The 25,101-nt window shown below is 35.8% G+C and overlaps 1 protein-coding gene and 1 non-coding gene across 2 annotated transcripts; both read right to left on the reverse strand.

The window, feature by feature from the left end:
* On the reverse strand, nucleotides 1-24,306 carry LOC113230885 (activating signal cointegrator 1). Its single transcript, XM_026464989.1, has 12 exons — nucleotides 24,224-24,306; nucleotides 23,795-23,919; nucleotides 21,966-22,160; nucleotides 20,748-20,866; nucleotides 20,005-20,153; nucleotides 16,600-16,763; nucleotides 10,691-10,863; nucleotides 9,152-9,309; nucleotides 6,510-6,631; nucleotides 4,989-5,085; nucleotides 766-863; nucleotides 1-130 (listed from the first exon to the last, which is right to left on the reverse strand). The coding sequence occupies exons 1-12, from the start codon at nucleotides 24,289-24,291 to the stop codon at nucleotides 42-44; spliced, it is 1,557 nt and encodes a 518-aa protein (XP_026320774.1). The 5' UTR covers nucleotides 24,292-24,306; the 3' UTR covers nucleotides 1-41.
* On the reverse strand, nucleotides 8,165-8,369 carry LOC113231167. Its single transcript, XR_003310542.1, has one exon. It is a non-coding gene; the product is annotated as a small nucleolar RNA U3 (small nucleolar RNA).
* Nucleotides 24,307-25,101: the final 795 nt, after the last annotated feature.

Consider the following 25,101-nt stretch of genomic DNA (forward strand, 5'->3'; position numbering starts at 1 on the left):
TGCTAACGTGCGTACAGAATACAAACAATTTTATAGTGCTATTACCCCGCATTGGCTTCTTCGGATAGATATTTTGACATTGTCTGCAAACATTTGACAGCTGCCTTGTGAATCGTTTTGTCCAGCGCGTCTGAAATAAAATATACTTTCATTATTATAAAATAAGGGAGTCACACTTATCAACGCGAAATCGATGTGTGGCAATCGTGGTTGACACAATAAGCTGATGCACTGTTCGGGCGTTTTGTTACTACCATTCGGACGCCGACACAGTGACGAGGCGTATTATCAAAAATCTGTACTAGATAGCGCGCATACTCCACCATTTAACAAAAACTTATGTTAACAAGTATAAAAGTTATTTAAAAAAACAAAAAGCCGATCGCAAAAATATTAAGCTGGAAAGATAAAAAAAATATTCAACCATGTCATAGGCTATAAAAATAATCAAAATAGTGAGGATTTTGATTATTTTTATAGCCTATGACACTCGCACAGTCAAGACGAGTCTAACGACTACTCATAAATAAAATCCATTAAGCCGTTTAGGCTATACAAAATGAAAAAGAAATGGACAAACATGCATACATTTGAAAAACATAATATAGCAATAATAAACGCGTAGTCACCTGTCCTTGATAATACGGAACGGAGTATGATGGATCTCGACCAATCACTCAGCCTACCACGCAAGCAGGTCGGATTGGGTTCAACTCACGCTGGCGCAGAGTCGAAGCAGTTGTAAAAAATTAAAAGATAACTCACATATCTTATGTTGCCCTTGGATTGGGAAACGTAATTTCAAGCTCATGGGATTGGAACAGATGAACACATATGGACTATCGCTTTCACCGTCGGGGTATCTGTAAAAAACATTATACAACTATATACGTTACGCTAAAAAAGAAGTTAAGACTTAAAAACGCCGCGCTGGCCAGTGCGTCATGGCGAGCTCTACTCCCGATCGCGTCGGCCTGTGATAATGCCAATTACTTTTGTACAATTACTATTGTACTTCTCACCACATTTATAACTATCATGATAATAATAATTAAGCAACAAAAAGAAAAGAAAATACATTTATTTGTTAACCACAAATGACACCACAAAATAAAACTGTAGAAAAACAAAACACAGTCAAAACACGCAGACGTGATGATTATAAATGCAAAGATCGGACACACAGAAAAAGTTTCGTCGACCCGGTGGGGCATGAACCCGCGTCTTCATCGCAATTTCATAGGAAGCTAAGTATTTGTGTTTTGTTTTTGAAGGTAAGTAAAAATAATTCTATAAATATATACACACATCAAAAGTGTCTAGGGATCAAGTACGTTTAAGAGTATTGCTGCAATTTGGGTTAATTATATTAACTTTTTTGTATCGCTATTGATACTTTTTATGAGTTTTAACATTTAAATAAGGAATATTGTTTATAATTCGATAATATGAAGAAAATCGATTGTCAATGTGGTTTTGTATACAAATGAGTTATAGCGTTTTGACAAAATCATTACAATATCTGCATCGGAACCGAAACAATTTACATTATTATGGAGAGACGACATCATTTAACCCGAGAAGTGATGATGCGAGCCGTCGGAATGTTGGAAGCTGGTTCCAGGCAACGTGCTGTGGCTTTCACTCTTAACACTACACAGAGCGTCATAAGTCGCCTCTGGACGCGCTATCGCATGACGGGCAGCGTGGCCGAGCGACATGGAGGACGATCTCGCATCACGACTCGCAGACAGGACCGGTATATCCAAAATACTGCTCGACGGAATCGTACCATGACCGCCATGATGTTGGTTACGAGGCTCCACAGCTCCTCAGGCTTGCTAATAAGCGATCAAACAATCCGAAATCGTTTACGTGAAGTGGGTCTGCGATCCCGAAGGCCGCTCAGAGTTCCACCTATTGCACCCTGCAATCGCAGGACCCGTTTACGATGGGCTCGCGAACACAGAAACTGGGAGGAAGAAGACTGGCGCTATGTGTGCTTTTCGGATGAATCCCGCTTCGGTATGAGACCGGATACAAGACGTACTCGAGTTTGGAGAACATCTGGACGTCATGAACGTTTGAGATATTGTCAGGAAGTTCATCCATATGGTGGGGGAACAATAATGATATGGGCCGGTATTTGGATCGGCGGAAGAACCGATCTCATTTGGATCAGGGGTAACCTCAATGCTCAAGTTTACGCAGAGAGGATTGTTTCAGATGTTATCATCCCTTTGCGAGGCCAGTTGGGTGATTCATTTCAACTAATGCATGACAACGCACGTCCACACACGGCTAGAGTCGTAACACGCATTCTTGCCGAAGCTCGTATCAACGTTCTGCCGTGGCCTGCTCAATCGCCAGACCTCAATCCAATTGAGCACGCATGGGATATGCTTCAAAGAAGAGCTGTGCCGAGTATGCATACCGTACATGCTCTACAACAATATTTTGACTTGTTAAAAAACACATGGGCGGCCATTCCTCAAAGTGATTTTGATGAACTCATCTTAAGCATGCCAAATCGCTGTAATTGTGTGATTCGTGTTAATGGTGGAAATACAGATTATTAATTTTCTTATCTTTACAATAAAAATGGGCAAAATCATCATTTTCGCCATTTTTTTGTCATTTAATTGACGCCGTTAATTTGAGTTTTTTCCCACAATTTGCAAAAACATCAATTTTAGTTTATTTTAATTAAATATAGGGGTAAGCGGTTAAATAAAACATAAGCATTAAAGTAAGAAGTCGTCCTGGAAGACTGGATTTGGTAAATATTGCTTAAATAATTTTTATTTCAAAAATATTCACTTGATCCCTAGACACTTTTGATGTGTGTATTTCATTAAATAGACATCTCAAGATTGTTTACATTTAGTTAAGTACTATAGTGAGATTTTTGAATAACCTTCTCAACTCAGACGTAAACCATAAATAAATAATTATTAAATAAAAACACAAACAAAACTAAAACGAAAAAACAAAATATAAAACATGAAAAAAATTTAATTAAAACACAAGCTATTTATATACAAACACTACGTAAAGAGATACTTTGTGTGGTGCCAGCTGCGTTACAAAAGGGTCACTAACTCAGCATTTGTTGGAAAACGCAATGCGTTCTTTTTCGCTTAGGACCCAAAGTGAGGTCACGGAACAACCATAAGCAAGCATACTTACTTAAATATGATAATAAAATTATCACGACAAATATAAAATATAATAATATACCTTCCTATTTACTTGGAACAGCAAAATGCTGCCGCTAGCAATGTCGTTCCATAAGTTTGTATCAGAAACGTATCCAAACGTGCTAAATGTCAATCTTAGGAGTCGATACTATAGACTGCGTAACTCAGACTGCTTTGAGAGAGGTACTTTTATAAGAGAAACGACGACTATTCATAAATATAACATGTATTCCATTTGGAATCTTGGTCTAGAAATATTAAGATGTCCGTTTGATCAACCCTCTATTATTTATGTAATTCCAAATTCAAAACCTAAGCTGCCTGCTACAATACTACCCCAGCTTGAATTCAAATTTTTCCCGTACTAATTAATACGGTTAATTTTTCTTGGGTCGAGTGACAGGAACACTGGCTTTATTTCAGAATTATTTTTTTTAGAAACGAGAATTAAAGTCATTTGAAAAATGTATATCGTATACTAAACATCATTGACTTACAATTATATGGACGTCGGGTCCGCGCTAAAAAGTGTCCGAACTTATAGGGTGTTAAAATCGTATACAGAGCGTCATTCACGCTTTAGTCTTCGTTTGTTCGACTGACAGCGAAGCAAGCAAAATTAGACAGTACTGCGATGACATTACAATTTAAATTCAACGTTTTAGCTTTTTCATATTCCTTTACATGTCACTACGTTTAAATAGGTTGACTTGGGATATTTTTTTCGTGGTTTTTGTATTAGACCCGTCGTCCATTTAATTGTAAGTCAATGCTAAACATGCTCTATTTAGTTCAGTTGATATAAAAAAAATCATTAATACATGTAAAGTACCTACTGAATACAGCGGTTTTCTTGTAAAATTTCGAGGTACGTTTGTGTTTTTTTTCTATCGTGAATATTTTTAGAAATCGTGTTTTCACTCCGTATAGTAATTAGTGTATCCTCAATTTTACTACATATTTTTTCCAAAGTGATCAAAACATTTCTTCGTGTTTATTTAGTTCTCACTGTTTGTCATTTTTAGTCAAAAATTAAAGTGACACAAACTATAAATCAGCATGGCTAATTACCGGATATATATCAGATAATTATTGTTAAGCACAGACATAGCAACACTGTTCGCGCACCGTGCAGTAAAATTTAAAGAAAGACGTTTAGAAAGGAGGAGGTTTTCAATTCGGCTGTATTTTTTTTTTATATACGATAATCGTATGTTACGCAATAACTCCGGATTTGTGGACCAATTTTGATAATTATTTTTGTTGGAAAGGGGGAACCTCAGTATTGGTCCCATTTAAATTTGAAGTAAATATTCAACCCCTAAGGGTGGCAAACTAGGGGATGAATCCGGTTTCGCGCACTTTCCGGTATCCGATTTCAATATACCATTTCAATATACCAATATAACTGGGCAAATATATGTAATTCCACGAACTTTTGAAGTCGGTTTCTTTTTATAAAAAAGTTACAATTATTGAAATTACCTTTTGTCGAACATAATAAGTTAATTTACAGTCCACTAGCATTTTATGTAACCACTGGGCCTAAATGACATGACAATCATCAAAGAAAATAAACGTCTTGATAAGTTCGGAACCTTGATTTTAGTAACTATTGACTAAGCCTTGTTGATATTTAAGTTGTTTTAACATATTTATTATATTTATTATATTTAATATAATAAATATATTAAATATTTATTATATTTAATATATTTATTAAAGTCTGTTTTTGTTGAATAAAATTTACTTTCCAATTAATTTCAATTATCAATATGATTGACTCACTGTTTGATGTACTCCTCCTGCGGCAAGCAGTCGTCCACATTGACACAGCCAAGAAGACAGCCAGTTGGGTAGAACGATGGGAACTTGAAATTTTTTTCTGTAATTAATTTAAAATTAACGGTAAAATAAGTAAAAGTTGGGATGTGGTTATTTGAGTAAATGAATGTAATATTCTTTATTGTTATTTAAACATTACAATGACAACACTACTGCTGCCGGTAGTTGAAAGGGCTTGTGACAAAATCTCAAATACGAGAAAATAATGTTTTAAAAACAATTAAATTAAAAAATATCTATTTTTATCTTACGGCAACTTAATTCCTTATCCACGTAAGAAAAAATAAAAATAGTGACAGCTCGGCCTTTTTTTACTGATCACGAAAGAATACATAACTTTTTTTTAAATGTCACATGCCATCTTTCAACTAACGGTGGCAGATTAGAGCTCTCAGTCTTGTTGTATTTCCGCATTCCGGGAAACAAATATCGAGATGCAGTACGGTCTCGAAAATCCCGAGAAAAACGCGACTTTCGAGACTGTTTCAAAAGTAGGTTTCCACTTATAGGCTAGATATTTAGGCAGTCAAAACTCAAAACATGATATTTTAATTTTAAGTTCTCAGAAGTTATAAAATGAAAAATTATTTATGAAAATTACTTTTCCATTTATATAATGGGTACGTAAAAAACAAAGGGCGTTTATTATAATTTACTTTTTTATTTTTTTTACGGCCGTTCCCAATATTCTATCTATCGCCCATTTAGGCATACTAAAGATAGAAAAATCTATCTATCTCTGGTTTTAATGTCTCAATAACCTATCGGGGAATAAGGAGTCCTAAGCCCTAGTCCTAGAGAACCTAATTTTGTTACTGCCGTTCTTCAATCTCCACAGATTAAAGTTAGCTCCGCTCTACAGTGTTGCCAAGTGAATGTAACCCGAATAAAAAAATACAGTTTAAGACTTTCGTGGTTATCCATTAGATGAATATCACTAATTACGGGTTTCCTACCTAGGTACGACTTCTTTGATAATCGATTCGAAATGTCAGGAAAATAAGAATAAGTCATACCGTGGTAAGAAACTTGTAATTAGTGATTTAAACTTTTCAATTTAATTTAAATGACATTTGGTTTAGTACATTTTTAATACTTTTTAATTCTTTTGCTTTTTAACGTGTCGACACTTGGAGACTTCTAAGTTGCTGCTGTGGGGTATCTCTCCTTCCAGAGACCAATTCGAGATTGGTTAGTTTAATACTTTTTAATTAAGTGACATAAATCCCGATATTCCCGAGACTGAAAAAATTAATTTATTTTTCAAAATTAGTCTTGAGTGTCGAAAATGCCAAAAATTGGCGAAATTGAATTTTCGAGATTCCTAGGAATAAAACCCTAGGCAACACAGAACAGTAATGTAAGTATGACAGAATAAGCTAATATGCAACAGGCGATCTTATTACGAAGATTTTTCTATTGGTTTCGCACGAAACCAAAAACCTTTAATATTTTAAGACATACCTGGATAAAGCACCCGGTACTGGTTTTCTATTGCTTTAATGATGTCAGGCTCCGGGGGCTTGGCGGTCGATGCAATCCACAGCCGCCCGCGGTGGCTCGTATACCACGTACGCCCCTCATGCCTGACAAATATGAAACAGTTATCTCTTGCTAACAAATCCTACAAAAAATATTTAAAGTTTTTTTTATGACACCAAGTGACGGGACGAACAAGTCGTGCGCCTGGTGGTAAGCGACACGCCTGACCATAGCAGTGGCAGTGCCACTCAGAGCTTTAAATCGCAAATGACACTGCCACTGCGCCTTTCCCTCTGAGACATAAGTTGACAAGTTCCATGAGCCTATAAACTCACCAGGACCCTTACCATTCAAAACCGGCGGCAGAAATAGGTAAGGCTAAGCCAGCACTTCCCTGGACGAACTCTTTCACAAGGAGCTCTACTGCTAGTAATACAGTGCCAAATCATCGGTGAACACAAGGAATACAGAAATAATAGACATTTATTTTCTTAGGCAACTATATACAGTTTGTTGTTTAATATATACAATTTTACTTATTTATAAATAAGTAACATATTGCACGTTGAAAACAACACCGTCATTATATACACAAAACTAGTTTTTTCAAATATACAACTTAATTTCAGAACCATTTCTCAAAAATTTACTTTTTCATTTAGTGACGGTATCGATTTCAACGTGCAATAATCATTATAAGACAACAAATATCACATACTAAAATTCAGACAATATTCAAATTTAATTAATTCCTCAATTTCCTATTCACACAATTACAGTAGGCTTGAGTAGTTCATGAACTAAGAACTATTAGGAATGAATTCCTGACACGGACCGCAAGGAACTAGTTCCTTGTGCATGGTGTTTTTAGTTCACCTGTATTTTTAGTTCAGTCGGAATGGGACCTGTTTGCGGAGCCACAAACGCGAGTCGATCATATGAGTCTACCAGTCTCTTTAATTCTTTCAGTTCACAAGCGCGAGGCGAGACGGTGCAAACGAGACAACTAAAGGACCATCATTGCTTTTAGTGCAAGTTCGAGTGAGATGCACAATTATACATTTGCCAGCTCGTATAAGAAATCTACAGTGTGTGCGTTATTATTATTACAAAAATCCAAATAAATATTAAGATTTAAATAAGGTTCAAATATAAACTTATAAATACTTATACAATAAACTTGTATCATAGTTATTTTTATTTTCTTTATCAAATTTAACACACTTGCACACCATGTGTATTTATTTTAAACATATATACATATTAATAAACATATCTATATAAAATATCAAACTCAAATACAACAAATATAGTATATCGCACTGCTGTTACAATAGTGTTGTAACTCAAAATTCGTGAAATTCAATATTATATCATAACTGAACGTAAAATTTGATATTCTCTACACGTCAATAAAACCGTCGTTTGAATATTGTAAGAAATACTAGAAATAGTTAAAAAATATCTACTTAACTCCTAATGTGACACACGTTTAAACAAATAACCAGCTTTTCCCATCTCAAATTTTTTTATTGGGAATCGCTCCTCTTAAGACCGAAGTAAGGCACAAGTCCAAATTAGTGTTTCTATATGACGATTGTCATGTAATACAGGTATTAAAAGGGTTTCAAAAATTAACCGCTCAGAAAGCGACAGCGCCCCACTCTCCCCCACTCGCATGAGGGAGCGAACGATCATCGAGGGCTGATGGTGAGCCACCATCGCCTACCTCACGCTCAGGGCGCCGCGCCACATCTCATCGTCGCGGCTAACAGAATCTCACGTAGTGTGAAACTCGCTTGAAGAGCTTACTATAGAAATGATCCTATGAAGTAAGGTCTTGTCTCACTAAAATTGTACGAGCCGGGTCATTCATCGAGGGAAAATCTTAACACCGCGATTCAGAAAAAGTGTAAAATCGTTCAATGCCATCTAGCGGTGCGCCACTAGAAATAATCGCTTCTGATGCGAAACGTCATATGACGTCACAACACAAGGCCACATGGCCTTGGCCTTGTGTCGAGGTTGTTATAAAGTGCGACGTTGTTTTGACACGTAGTTTTGGCAAGCCAATAATTTATTTAGCAATTATTTAATGAAAAATTAGTTAAGAAAAAATGGCCAAACTGCTACAAACTGTTTGACCCTTGACTTAATGTGTTTGCAATGAGCATACAATTTATTTAGGTGTTAATATCATGGTCAGCCAATATCAACCCACTGCTGGGCATAGGCCTCTTCTTTATAGCGCCAATATTTTCGATCCTGCGCACTCGCATCCAGCGCGATCCCGCAAATATGACGATATCGTCAGACCATCGGACTGGAGGTCTGCCCACAGGCCTTTTCGCTTCTCTTGGCCACTATTCCGTGACTGCTTTAGTGTATAGATGTGTTAATATGGTGTTTATAAATAATAATAATATTATTATTATTATTAATCGACTTCAAAAAACCTTGCTGTTAACGATAACGTTATGACAATAAAACTTGGCAATTTGAGATCGTTTTTTTAATAAAAAAGTTGTAATAATTTTGAAGTCAAGTAAATTGAACCCTTAGTAAAAGCTATTATTTGTACAACCTCTAAGAGCACCACAGTGTTCACAAGCCAAGTTCCTTACATCTTGATTCCCTCAACGAGCAGCGAAGCCCACGGTTGGTGCATGGAAAGACATTTCCCCATATCGCTCATCTCCTGCAGCATGGCGTCTTGCACCTTGCCCGCCGCCGGCAGCCGCGTCACTGCAGCGTACTCTTTTTTTTCCACTGTCTCGTTGAACTAGAAATACCATTGAAGACAAATAAAAAAATTGCAATGAAAATAAATTTCAAAAGTATTTTTTTTGTTCAAAATTAAAATGGCGGGCTGCAAGGGTGCAATAACAAAAAAAAAGAACAAAAATTATCGAATTCTTAGGTTTTTGCGATTGTTACACACAGGAAATTAAACTATTTTTTCTGATCTAAATCACGTAAATTTGTTTTTTCAAACAAGTCGACGTTTCGGGCTTTTTACGAATCCCATGGTCAAGACTGACAAAACTAAACATACACGGTTTGAAGAAAACAAATATACGCTATAGTAGATTAGTCGATCCCAAAAAATTTATTTTTTTCCATTTCCTATGAACAAAAATTCCTTTTTCTTTTAATTTATTTGGGAAGCATACAGCATCATTATTATAATATATTTCATTATTAACACATATGAAACTAAAACTAGCTAAACAATTTCCACGAATGTTTAAGACAAGTTACAAATTTGTACATTCAAATAACCAGGCAATAGCCAATATTATAATTACTACCAAGTAACAAATTGAGACGATCAGCGCAATAGTGGTGAAACCCAAATTTTTTTCTACAATATTACTTTATACTTTATATGATACTAAATTACATGTATCCAAGTATCAAGTATCCATAAAATATTATGTGGAATAAATGCCATTTAGTTGATTTGTTTATATTACTAGAAATTAGAGTAGCTTTGATCAATTGTAGTTCCTCAATTATTTACAAATTATACTTATTAATACAAAGATTGGACACCGGAAAAAAACCGGCCAGATTCCAACCGACGTCTTCTAGACAACGTATGCTAGAAGACGTCGGTTCGAATACGGCCCGATCGAAAGAAGTGTTCGATCATTGTATTAATAATTATAACAAACTAGTGGAGTAATTTCACATAAAAAATAATTGAATATCAATTCAATAAAAAAATATTTACAAACTGCTTACAAAAATAGCTATTTGGTACTCATCGCGACATCTGGTGTACAAATGGGTACTAAATACCCGCTGTTTTGTACCGCGATTAGCAGTTCTATTGAATTATTGATCCATGGTAACATTTAAAGTTTATATTGTAGAAACAAAATGAATGCGGGTTACACCACTGTGCTGATAGCCTCAATTATAAATCACTGTACCATGTTATAAAAGCTTCCTAATGTGGATTTCAATTGGAATGTCTCGAGTCAAATATATCAATTTCTGGATATTCATTATTAAATGAAATTCGTAAAATACTTATAATAAAAATAATAAGGTGGTGGCTGCCGCGAATCAGTTAAACATTGCCGAACATAACTTATCAAGGCCAGGAGGAAAGGGGGGAGGAGGAGGATTTACGTCGATTGGATTCGAATACGTACTTGTACCAATACCGGATCAACTCCCGGGGCAAGATCCCTGCCTCCGCTACCTTCAACCAGCATATCGTTCTTGAATTGAAGCTGCGCGCGCGGTTTGCTCGCGCCCGTAATCTGCTGTATTTTATCCATGTCTATTGCATGTTCGATCGTATTTTCTTCCACTATTTGACGACCTGAAAATTATTAAAAATTTTATATAAATGTGAGAAAACTTTACACAGGTACATGTTTAAAAAGCCATGTACAATATATAATATGAAGAACTTCTTGAAGAAATTGTTAGACTTTACCATTCAAGCAAGTCTTTGCTTCATATGTTACTTTGAATAGAATAGAATCATTTATTTCATATTATCAATGTCACAATATTACAATTAAAAATACAGTGTCAAGGTATCCCTTATGTGGTATATGATCGTCACTAACGCAAACAATAATAATGAACATAAAATAAAGTAGTATAACTACTGATTGTCTAAATACAACGAAGTCAAGTAAAACATAATTACAATTGTTTCAAAAGAAACTCATCGACACTGTCGAATTATCCAATGAAATGAGTTTTAGTTGGGTATTAAACGTTTCGTCATTTGTAACACTTTTCAGGATTGTTCGTAGAATCGGGGACGTATAACCCGCGGATTTCCCGCTACGATTTCGGTACAGTGGGCAACGGATTTTACTTTTTTCTTTGCTTTTAGTTAAGCTTTATTTTAAGAAGAAGGTTAATTATGTACATAATATAGGCTCTGTAAGGTCCTTTAATAAAACTCCGTATAGAACGTGTAAATGTGTGTGTATTGAACTCGATGTATGGACTGTATAATACACACTTATGAAACTTATGACTGAATATTTAAGAGCTCTCATGCCAAAAAAGTTTTGACGTTGGCTCCGACCAAATTTGTGAAACAAATATATGCCTGAAGTTCGCGTGACATGCGACAGGAGATGTTGAATTTTGCGTATTAAAAGTACCAAATTCGTTTTAGCGGAATAACTCTAAAACTACAGGGATTTAAAAAAATCCGTAGTGACAGTTGTCGATCATGCATAAATATAATTAATTATCTAATTTTTGTCCTAATAACCTGTAGCATTTCGAGGATAAATCGAAAAAATGTGAAAATTAGAGGTCATTTCATGATTTTTATCTATCGAGGAAACTTTATTGTTTTATGTTTCTGATTAATGTCTATGCTTGAATATATCGTGTAGTTACTCACACAATATTTTATTTTTAACTTTAAAGTGGATATACCCCTCTAAAATCAAATCGAAGATTAGGAATTTTTCCTCTGCTCCCTCTTAAATCTTCTTAATCTTATACAATCTTGGTCTGTGTCTATCTGGGGGCCAATCGCGCTATTTTCGCAAGGTTTAACCTTACAACATTTGAGGTTATGGTTTTGGTTAATTAATGGTTCTACCGACGCACAAAATGCAATCGCGCTATCAGTTTTAATGAACCTAAACCTCAAATTAACCTCAAACTATAACCTCGTATTAAATTTTAAGAGACGTGCCTTGACTTCCTAAAACCGACTAAATTTTACCGTAAAACGCACTGAAATGTCAATATCTACGAATTCAAGTCTATAAAAGAGCGATTTAAAAAAGTGTGTAAAAGAAATGTCATTAAATTCTTTTGTAAACAAACATATGTGTTGTGATTTGAACCAAATTAATTGAATTTAGTGTGTTGTTGTTGTAGATAAAACACGCAGAGGCAAGTACCTACACATTGTTTTCCTTTTCTAATATTCTATTTAATAAAATAGTATCTTTTTATACAATCAAATAGGTACGCTAACTACTATTAATTTCGAAATGTTAGCAATGTAGAATTAATAATGATGCTCGTATTTCAGCCAGTGTGGATGCGGTCGGACGGCGAGCGACCACTGTAAGCCAGCTCCATCTTTGCTGGAGTTCGAATCGCACAGAGATTTGGCTTGAGAATGACTTCGCTCGGCGTTGTTCGCGCGTGTTATCAGCACGCCTTTGGTGCGAGTGTGTGGCTATTTTGTGGCCCCGCAATAGATCCCAAAAGGTGAGCTATAATGCTAGGTAATAGGATACAGTGAGTGGATCACTCACCGTTATTGTACCAGAACTCATATCACTATAATATGCAATGTTATTATTGTTATTCAGGTATGGAATGGTATGAAAAGCAGGGTGAGAATCTACGCCACATCGACTGCGGCAGAGGCCCTACCAACCTTCCTAAAGGACACCAACTCTAGCACAAAGTAACTAAATAACTTCAAACATGCAATTAAATAACAAACTTTCTCACTCTTTATTATTAATTAAAAAACAAAGTAACTTTCAATTTGAGCAAATTCTTTCTCACTCTATTACATCACAGTCATCTATTATTTCGTTGACAGCGAGCTGATGAGCGTTGGAGCAGAGCCGGGTAGAATTCTTATGCATTGAGGAGCTGCGAGCATGCGAAGCATTCTTGCAGCAAGTGAATGCTGGCAGGGTGCAGGCTGAGGCAACTATTATTTCTGCCAAAGCAGATGATCTGCATGCCCAATCCGTAGCTGCCATTTGCAAAGCAATTACCGAGTTGGTGCCTGCAGTTAACCTTTTTGATAGAATATTTAACAAGAATGACAGGTTTGTTTTCGACATGTTTTCTTAATTCCTGCTGATGATATGTTCAATTGTGGAAATCTGAAAGAGCGTAAGGAACGAAGGTCTAATCTGTAGACTTTTGTCCCCTTTATATTTCCACAGTGATATAAACATTTTTTAAAATGTATTTTGAAAAGGCCCCTAAACATTCTGGCGTTTATGTTGGCTTCATACTGTATGTATATAAATACCCATCCTGCTTTATCTGTCACTACTCTCATGAGAGGTATGGCACAGTCTTAAATTTAGGTCTCCAATCTTACTATATACATATTTTTGTTTCAGACTTCTTTGAAGAATCAAAAGCAAGCTCGCTCTGGAAATGAAGGATCATTTGGGGTAGATTGAGGCAATAAATAAACTAAAAATACACTCCTTTTTTTATTTCAACCTCTTAAAAGTATACATCAATTTAGATATTAAGATAATAAACAATTACAATAGGTATACATCGTCATCTTAGAATGAATACCTCATATTTCTATGTAATTTTTTAGGATGAAGATAAAAATATGGTGTGAAGTATAGTAAATGCAATAATGTGTGTAGTTAGCATTTTAATTACTTAAATTATACCTCTTTTAGATACTATATTATTACATTATTAATTTTTATTCAACAAAAATCAGTAAAAACTAACTGAAAATGCATATGTGAGGCTTCACTGTAAGGGGACGATATGTTGTATAAAGTCAAGTGTTAAAAGAGATAAATTGTAACCTTGTAATATATTTTTATACAACTATACATATTTTACCTATATCTCTCATTTTTATTTGATAATAATAACAGGAAATATTAAGACAAGAACTAATAAATATGATGTACATTGTAAAGCTTATTTTCTCACCGCCTTTTAATACCATCTCTTTCGGCATGCCTTTTAGGAAAGCTGCATATTTATTCATAATAACTGGTTTATTTGAAGCAGCTACCGCTTGTGCCTTTCTGACACTGGCTTGGGAAAGGGTGATAAGCACTTGCCAATGGGGGTCTGGTACACCCCAGTTGTTAAAGACTATACGAGCTATTAAAATCTGTAACAAAATTAATAATGATTTACACAGTATAGAAATTTTGGTTATTATGCAAAACTGAGAACTTTCGGATTCCACTTAACCCTTACCTTTGTCTCCACATCCAATGCAACAGACCGTCCTTTAACGAGAATATGTAGGCATAGTTCTTCCACCAATCCTGAAATGAATTCCGTGGACAAACGGTATATCGTTTGCGGAATTTCTCCTCAGACATGTTAAATGTGATCGTCTTTCTATGCTTTTCTTTTATTTAAAGCCCGTTCTTAGGCCACATCCACCTCATAAACACTTTCCGAAACATTTAAGTAACCATGGAACATCTTTAATATACGATAAATGTAGTGAAAAGTTACTCTCCATTAACTGCCACACAAACGTTAATCTTTCAAAGGTTAATCTATGCCCCCAAGGTTACATGTGAGGTTAATACGTCAAAATATTTAGCGCGATACCAATTGGCAACGTTTAAGGTTTAGGTTTTACCTTTGACAATTAGCGCGATACCAAATGTGCGTTACGTGTCACACGTCTAAGTTTAGGCTTAGGTTTTTGTTTTGACAGTTAGCGCGATACGAAATGTACACAACGTGTCAGATTGGCGAGGTTGGAGGTTTTGGTTAAACCTTTGACAATTAGCGCGATTGGCCCCCTGATTTAATATAATACCGTAATCTTATAAGTCAATCGTAATACAATTTTAAGTCGCACTGTATCTTGTTGGATTCCTACATATTAGTATTGAGTTATATACGAGGCAACACTTTTGTACCTCTCGCTTGGTTAGTTTGTCACAACACCTCGTGTCATAAAAACGTCCCACCTTACACCTCACCTCATGTCATAGCCTCATGTCACAGCCTCACTCATGTCACACTGGTTCGAATTCAATAAAATAATGCAACAATGATTGGTCCTGTACTGCCCGCCTTTTAGCTAATTTCACATCATATGATTCATCGAGTATATAACCAGAAACAGAGACGAAATAAGGGCCATACTTTCCTGGTAACTCATCAGTGATACATCACTTATAAATATCAACTCTCGTTTGCACTGATATTACAAATTAGAAAGCTGAAATAGTACAGCGCCAACAACTGACCTGTGTGTACGTCTCCGTATATTCCAAAAATATTCTGTATTTATTGTAATAAAGATAATATCTCTAACAAGGGCGTGCTATTCTATTCGGTGGTGTGGGGAAAAACAGCAGAACACCTAATTACAAAACAAACGGAATCAAATGTCATCGGTAATTAAATATTAAAAATGTAATTTTACAAGTTTCGTCCATTATAGCAAAGCTCAAGTTAACTGGTCGATTTGAACTTAAACCCATTGACGACACCCGTCAATTGTTTCGAATTCGCGCTGGCCAATCAGTGCGCAGTTGTCACAGTAATGATATGGCAGAATAGTTTTCAAACAAATTAAACATTGACATACCAATAAATTAAATGACATTTCGTCTCTATTTTTGGTTATATACTCGATGATATGATCATACTGCCACAGTACTAAATAAAATTAGTATATATTAGTATTAGTATTTATTTATACTATATCATAACAGTTAAGTTATCCAATTGAGTGACACCATCAAGTTATGAAAATGTGTTTAATATTGAGTCATTGCCGTAGGTGGAAACATTCTTACCACTATGTCACCGCATTAAATTGAAGTAGGATACTGTACCGCCTCATTTTTTATGAAATGAGGTACTCACTCAAAATCATTTTAATTTCATGTCCTACGGACAAGTCGTGCACCTGATGGTAAGCTACACGCCTGTCCATAACAGCCCGTCACCCTGACACACAAGTTGACAAGTCCCATGTGCCTGTAATGTCACCAGCATCCTTACCCTTCAAAACCGGAACACAGTAATGCTGACATTCCTGCTTCTCGGCATAAATAGGTACGGTGACAATACTTCCCTGGACAAATTCTTTTACAAAGAGCTCTACTGCTACTAACTAATTAAATTGTTGAAGAGGAAATGAAAATTCTGAGTTATCAATTTTGTTGTGAGTTTTAATTTTTTTTAACAAGAAGTAAACCGTGGCGGAGACTTTACCACACACCTGTTTATAATACGTGCATTAAAGGTATGCCAACAATCATCGTGGCGTGGCTAAGTTCTGGGATGTGATAATATAGTGTATGTGAAATGTCTGTAAGTAGTAGTATGCCATAAGAAGAACGATTATCTTACTCACCAGCGAAGTCGAACGTCATCTTCTTGCTCAGTCGCGAGGCGTGTTTCTTCTCATGCAACTCCTTTTTATATTTATCAAGCTTTTCTTTCTCGTCGGCGCCGATCCAAACGCTGTTCGTGTTGAAGTAATCGCTGTCGTCATCAAATACTTGCGTACGTTTTTCGCTGGAATATATTATATGAATTTGTTGAGTTTATTGAATATCTTTTGTGTGTTTGAATATTGTATTAAATATCTTGAATGTTTTACTACCATATTACAATTTTTTTCGTGAAATTACTACTACCACTAGTTTAAATAATTCCTTCGACAAGTCTGTATTCCAGGGCCTTCAGCATACCGTGCTTGATGAAGATGGAAGAATGTATAATATGAAGATAGAAGAATTATTTTACCTCGTCAGGGTTTCTGCTTTGTGTTTTCTTATGCAAACACAAAGTTACATCTCAGGGTGAAATACGAATAATATTTTTTTAAATTTCATATTAGCGTAACGATGAGTTGTTTACATTAACATCCCATTAATGCGATTATTAACAACAAGCGAGATTTTATGTTTGTGATTTCAGCATCTAAAACTAGTATTATCTTATTCACTCATGACTAATGTTAAATGTACTTATTTACCGATGACATTTTGTTTAATATTATATAAGATGTGTCAACGAGGGCAACTTGTAATTAGCTTTACTCTAAGCTTATATACCATGATAATATCTTATGTAACGCCGTTGGTTTTCTTAATAAATAAATAAATTTAATGTTATTCCTTTAAAAACTCAACGATGAACTTGTTGACCCAACAACGGTTGCGCGGTGGGCACTGGATGAGGCGGTCCCGGGTTCGATTCCCGGAAGGGCCAATTTGGGAAATGAACTTTTCTAAATTGATTCTGGTCTGGGTGTTCTGGGAAGTGCCCTGGAGTGAAGTCCGTGAAGCCCATGGGTACCAGACTAACGAACTCGGGTGAAAAAAAAAACTTTGGGTGTACTTTGTGGTTGTCTATGTATGTGTGGCACCCGCCATACAGGGTTTCCCTAGTGCAGGACTATAAGCGCGTGCGTTGTTATTATTACATTATTGTTAGCAGCGTTGCAAAGTATAAAATATACACAATGTATGTATAGCACAACAAAAACAAAAACACATGACAGCGGGTACTTAAATTGGCTCTGTGGCCGAACGGCTATACCCTCCCGACGCAGTCGAGTCGCCAAATGGTTTATTCGTGTTCCGGCTCGTCGAACGGGAGTTGCCATTAGGAGGTCGAATCTGAACAGTTGCATTGCATCCAACGACGAGTAGTAGCTGCTTGTACTGTCACACTGTAGTTGAGGTCTTGCGATTGGGCATGGAGTATTATATACCATACTTCGATGTACCCAATGGGCCCCAAGCTCGTCCATGGTTTAACGCTGACTGTAGTCGTGCTGAAACACAAAAACAGTCTGCGTACCAAGCTTGGGCAGACGCTCGACTACGCAAAGCTCCGAATACTCGGAATCTGAAGAAAGCCGCTAAGAAGAGCAAAAGTGTGTTACGCAGGGCCAAGTTCATCCATGTGCGCCGCATAGGGGCCAAGCTTGCCTCTTTTCCAGCAGGCAGCAAGTCCTTTTGGTCCCTGGCCAAAGCGGTCGAACAAAACTTTAGTAGCCACTCATTACCATCTCTGCTTAGGCCAGACGGCTCGCTGGCTCATACTGCGGAAGAGAAGGCGAATCTCTTCGCCATTACTCTTTGCAGAGTTCGCGTCTGGATGCCGCAGGATACCACCTTCTTTACCTAAGACTGCACTATGGCGCCAGTTCGCATACGCCAAAAAGAGGTACTCAGAACTCTGCGTTTTTTATAGGTCTTATAACCTATCTCAGTCACTTCCATACTCTGCAAGACTATGGAATGTGTACTTAACAATCGTCTCCTGTCGTACCTTGAAGACAACGATCTCCTCGGTGATCGCCAGTACGGATTCCGAAGAGGCCATCACTGGGGATCTTCTTGTGTATGCCTCTCATCTACGCAATGAGGCTATAGAAGAGCATGGCGAAGCCATTGCAATGTCTGACATTTCTAAGGCCTTTGACAGGATCTGGCACGCAAGCCTTTTAAGCAAGCTTCGCTCTTATGGGCTTCCTACTGACCTTTGCAATTGGATTTCGGATTTCTTGAGTGAACGTTCGATTCGAGTGGGCTTAGAAGGCTACTCTTCCGAACATATGGCGATAGATTCATCTGGGTTCCGTACTGTTTGCAACTCTCTTTCTGCTGCATATCAATGATATGTTAATTCCAAGTACCTTTGCGTATGCTGATGACAGCACAGTTGTAGATAGGTGATTGACCAAAGCAAGGATCAGTGGAGAGGAAATCCAGTCTTGTCCTGAGTCCATGGTTAGCCGTTTGGATTTGACACTCCAGGCAGTCTTCGATTGGGGCGATGCCAATATTGTCAAATTTAATGCTACCAAAACGCAGGCGTGTCTTTTCTCCACTAAACGGAGTCCTTTCACCTGACTCCGACTTTTCGTGATACATCCATACCGATAGCCGACCGTCTCCAGCTACTTGGAATGGACCTGTCGTCCAATCTGTCCAATACATGGCCAAAAATGCAGCCAAGAAGCTTGGCATCCTTTCCATGATGAAGCGATGCTTCACACTGGGACAGTTGCTTCAGCTGTACCAAGCACAAATCCGGTTGTGTATGGAGTACTGCTGCCACTATACTACTAGTGTAGTCCAACTATTAAAATAAGCATAAATAAGGCACTAACGCAATTAGTAATCATTAGGACGTCGTAACCGTCCCAATTCAGATACTTTTGATAAAATTTTACCTTCTTTCACAATCTATCGCTAAAACCGTCGACAACAACTACATGACTATTTAAAATTTTATGAAAACTGGCAACCCTGCTTATGTCATTTTACTCCATCTTCAAAAGACAGACTAAATTTTACCATTACTTTTTATTTACTTTTGATTATTATCCCTGTCCTCTCAACCAAAAATGTATCATATTATTTTTAAATTCATACATATAAATCTTATTAAACTTATTAAATATTATTCACGGATTAACACTATATTTAATATGTATACATGTTTCTAAATACTTGTGTTGTCTAATTTGAGCCGTCTCTTTTGTTCTAGGATTCAATTTGTGCAAAACTCTCTTCGATACTCCCTCTGAGTGACCAAACAATATTGTCTGTGTATTGTCTAACACACCCTCCATGACCTTTATGAAACTAGAAAGCGGACACTGGCAGAATTGAGACTAATTAGTCTCACAAGTAATTCATTATGAAAAAAAAATTAAATATAAAATAATTATTATATGTTTCATACAGCATCGACATGCTGTGGTTGTGTATGGTAAATGCCCTTCTCCTAGACTTACCCGTTCTGATCGAATTCGAGCAGCCTATTTCTGTGAGCCAATGCCTCTTCCCAGCCCTGCGGTTTCTCGCGTTCCATCAAAGAGTCTTTCAGTTGAACTCCGCTCGTTGAGTTCGAGTTTATCTGCTTCTCCTCTTCCTCGGTGCAAACCTGTAAATATATCTCTACTTAAAAACTTTTAAAGTATCTACAATCAGTCACTAGACTTCGGCTTCTCTTAGTCATCAAACACATGCTGTCGTTTTAGTCCCATGATGTTGCCAACATCAACCAGTGCTTTAGCTTTGAACACCTTTCGGATTCGGATGAGCTCCGAGCCAACTCCTATGTTTACGTCTAAAGTCCATTTCTTCTAGAATCGTTGAAATCTCTAGGTATTCATGGATTTCAGTGTTCCTGACATATTATGTGGCACCACTGATAGTTTTAAAGATGTTGTTATGGACTCTTTGAAGGCATTGGATATTTTACTTGGAAGCGGTGGACTATAACTAAAGGACCATAAAGCCATAGAGACTACAATATGGCGCAGTACAACATGACCTTGTGCTTCATGAGCTTGCTCATGCTCGCTTAAAATTGATGATCATTTATTGAATATTATTTTCTTCATATTTCATAATTCATTTTTTTCTTTTCACACATAGTGTGGGGACACTAGGGAAATATTGAATTGTTTAAAATTGTGCAGGATGTAACTGATGCAGTAATATTTAATAAAATATTGATTTGAAATTATATTACCAATGCACCGCAGAACAGGCACGGGCCCGAGCCCTCTTGTGTGCAGACAACGCGCCCGCACTCGAGGCAGTTGTTAATCAGCTCATGTACCGACGCTTCGCAGTCACACGCATGACGCCCTACAAGTTCAAGCAGTAGTTTAAAGACAGAAATTTTCATCATTTCATAGGTATTAATTATGTAGCTTAGTGGCGAAAAAAAGCATAATCTGAAATATGAACACTAAATTGCGTATATTTGTTTTTTCTAACAAACCAAGGTTTCGGGCCCTTCCATACCATGTCACGGTTCGGTACCATGGTCACGGTTAACAGATTTAAATCCGGTAAAATGGTTTCATTTTCTATGTGTAACAATCGCGAAAACCTAATAACTCCAACTGTAAATAGGATTTTTAAATGTTTTGTTATTTTCGAGGGTAATAATATAACAAGAAACATAATTAAAGTTAAATAATTAAATTTCAGAATGTTTCACCACCTTGTCATTCAATTATTTTTTGTGAAACTACTGCACTCGGTTTGTTTGAAAAAACAAATATACGCGATTTAAATCCGGAAAAATAGTTTCATTCCTATGTGTAACAATCGCGAAAACCTAAGAACTCGATACTGCACTAGTTTGTTATAATTATGAATACAAAGACCGAACACTTAGAAAAAAATCCTTCGATCCGGCGGGATTCAAACCGATGTCTCCTAGCATACATCATCTAGAAGACGTCGGTTCAAATCCGGCCGGATTTTTTCTGAATGTTCGATCTTTGTATTAATAATTATAATTTGTAAATAATTGAGGAACTACAATTGGACAAAGCTACAGTAAGTGCCAGACGCTATAGCCACGGAACGAATCAAAACCAGCAGACCCCGCGAATTTTTTATGTGCTTGTTGTTGATTATAATTAAACTGCTTCATACTATCCAGCCATTATAATTTTACTCTGCAAAATAAGCTATTCTGTTGATAACATCCAGAAGATTCCTTTTGCAATGAAATTACGCAAGTTGCCATTTGCCTTGCAGTGTTTGACACAACAAAACAATCACATAGTCTCACAAATTAAAATTACTTCTAAAGCCAAAGTGTATCATCCTTAATATAGGAGTATGGCTGTACCTAAGTCAAGTTCTCTCAAATTTTAGTTCAAACCCTATTTAGCAGTTGTTTATTTTATAATTAGTGGGCTAAAACTTATGATTGAATAATCAAAAATACCTTTTAGCAAAATGACCTGAGCATTCTTTCCTTCCTTTGAATACAGGTTCACAAATTTGGTTTTCTTTTTTTTGCCATCTTTAGTCTCCTCCTGAACGGCAGGCCTGGAAGCCTCGTCGGGAGTCTCCACAGTCACAAATTCCTGTTGAGGTTTACTCTTTGCTATTTTTTTCTTCTGTTTTACTGGTGAAGCACCTGGAAAGAAGTAAAGGTTCTCTGTGTCATGTCTTGTCGTGACGGCACCTACTTTTGTGTGCAAAATAATTATACGCTTTATTAATAGCTCACAAACTATACACTTTTATACTAGTAACATAATGTTACCTGGGTAGATTTCTGTACCTTTTTACATTTTACAACTTTGTATGTGTACAATGGACTGTGCCTTTCACACATACTACAATACATGCATATTACTATCACACCTTTTCTTTACAAGGGTACGCATAGAAAATGGACCTTCTCATAATGTTTCTGAGACACTTATTTTGCTCCTTCAACTTGCATGGGTCATATCTAACATGACCATACGTCCCGCTTGGAGTGGGACAGTCCCATTTTCAAACTTCGTATCCCACTGTCCCCAAAATACTTAAAAAGTCCCACTCAGGACACATTTGTTTATTTTATTTTTTTATTTATTATTATAAGTCCTGTACTAGGGCAATCCTGTATCACAGGTGCCATAGAAACACACATAAACAACCACAAATTACACTCTAAAGTCACAAAAGAAGTAAATGTATGCTATACTAATATTTCTCCCTGCCCAGGAATCGAACCCAGAACCTCCACTATGCAATCCAGCACGGTAACTGTTCGGTCACGGAGCCAGTAACAATAAATTTAATAAAATTGCGCGAAAGTGTAGCACAAGGTAAGTCTTTTCTTCCGCGACTTTTAATTGTTTTTTGCAGGAATGAATCTATGGCATGATATGCCAGGCTGCCCGCTGCTGTAGACCGTATTTAAAAACTGCACCTGAAATATTAAAGCTTTACTAATCCGAAAAATATACACTATAATAAAGCCAGCCCACCAGCAGATTAGTTCTTTTTTGAATTTTTGATTAAATAATTTAATTCTATTTTTAATTATTAAAAATTTCGTAACTATCCCAAACAAGCAGTTTATTTTTATAACTATAATGAATTTATATGTGTCCCGTTCCTGAGGAAAAAAATAGTGGTCAGTCAGGTTAGTGATATCACATGTGCCGTTTTCGGGATCCTCAATAAATATTTATGTTTATAATGTACTTGTACTCTTAGGGTCGTATTCCAGAACTCTACTCAATGCTCAAGTAAGGACTTGAGCAGACTTGAGTATGATTTCAAGCACTGGAAATATAACACTAATGGCAAGGACTTGAGTATAATTTTCAGTGCTCAAGTCCTGACATAAGTATTGAGTAAAGATCTGGAATATGACCCATAGAATGGCAAAATGAACTTTCGATTTTTTAAATGTCTTTTAAACAGCGTGAATCATTATTATTTATTATTTCATGATACTTTTTTAAGTGGCCTTTTAAAAAACCATCTCGCATCAGGTTAATATTATGTATGCCAACATTGATCATTACACATGTTTATAATTTAATATCATATCAAAAGATTAATTCAGTATATCAGACATGCTGTTTTCCTATCTCCATTTTTATTAACAACTACTAGTTGGTATTGAGAATGAGTAATAGAGAATGTATTTTACTTTTGCAAATGAATTATTACAAAAAAGTTTTGAAATATTGTGCAACTATTATACATGTATAGCATGGATGGATAATCTAATTATACTCTATTTTAACACAAGAAGGTACAAATTACCTTTACTAGGAAATTTCTTTCTGGACAACTCAATAAAAAAAGATTTATGCTGTTGATTACTAAAGTCCAATAGAGTCTTCATGTATTCATTGAAATCTGATTCTCTTTTTATTTCTGTTATATATCTGAAAAACAATCATTATTAATAACTATCTAATAAAATTACGGAAGCTATTGTACTAGAAATAAGTTATAATGGCATCTATGTTAAAATAGGTTTAGGGTACCATATGATACACAGGAGTTGTAAGAAGTTTGTTTCATATTTCTTTTACAAAAAAAAACGGTAGCACAAGCACATGAAACAAAAAAAACATTGATAGCTAATAGGTGACTTTTGTATTTTCAGTAGTATAATTAAATAATATTCATTTTTATGTATGTAACAACAAGAACATTGAAATAAGAAACAAAAAATGTGTCACTAACTTTACCAAATCCTCCGGTACTTGAAAACCTAATACTTTGGACAGTTCCTCGTTTATCCAGTTCTCCATATTTTTAAAAACCAATAATTCAAGGATTTGGTTTAAAAAAAACTTAAACGTTTTCGATTCTATTCTTTTTCTATAACACAGTAGTTATTAGTTTTGTGATAATACAGAAAAACAGATGTTTTTTTTTTCCTCTTTCTTGCGGAAAGGCAAAGTTCAATGGACCATGCAGCCTAGTTTTTTTTTAAATCCATTTCGATATTTTTTTTTATTAATAATTTTGGCTTGGATACAAGTTCTGTGAGCCATGTCTTCGGTTAATTATGTTTCTGTAAATATGGCCGACACAAAGAGGATACGCAATTTGAGGCGGCGTGTTTGGATTGACTCGGGATTCCTTAGAAAGAGCCGATACGGGTATTTTAGTTCGAGATTCGTATAATTTCGCGTTTTAAACTTCAATTAAGGCACAATAGCACTATCCTATTCCACTTTAAACAAAAATAATCTAATTATTCGTTTATAAACATAATCGAAACAATTCGATTGTTGAAATAAATTTTCTACTAAACTTCACTTTTTGATTGTTGAACAAATATAAATTGTGAATCGAAACAGTTACTAATCTATTATTTACTAATATTTGATTGTTCATCAAATATCGTAACAATAATAGGATTAATTGTTATTAAATTAGTAATAGGATCGATTTTTAACATTCCGTACTATAGTACAGAGGACCTTTTTTGAAATTTAATTAGTAATTACTAAACTAGTATAATAACTATATTCGATTATTTTCAGTAATGACGACTAAATTTAAAATCGAATATAGGATAGTGCAACTACCGATTTGTTCGATATTTTTTTGTT

This window comes from Hyposmocoma kahamanoa, unplaced genomic scaffold (assembly GCF_003589595.1).
Source record: "Hyposmocoma kahamanoa isolate Upper Pololo Valley unplaced genomic scaffold, ASM358959v1 64, whole genome shotgun sequence".
In the NCBI taxonomy this organism is placed as follows: domain Eukaryota; kingdom Metazoa; phylum Arthropoda; class Insecta; order Lepidoptera; family Cosmopterigidae; genus Hyposmocoma; species Hyposmocoma kahamanoa.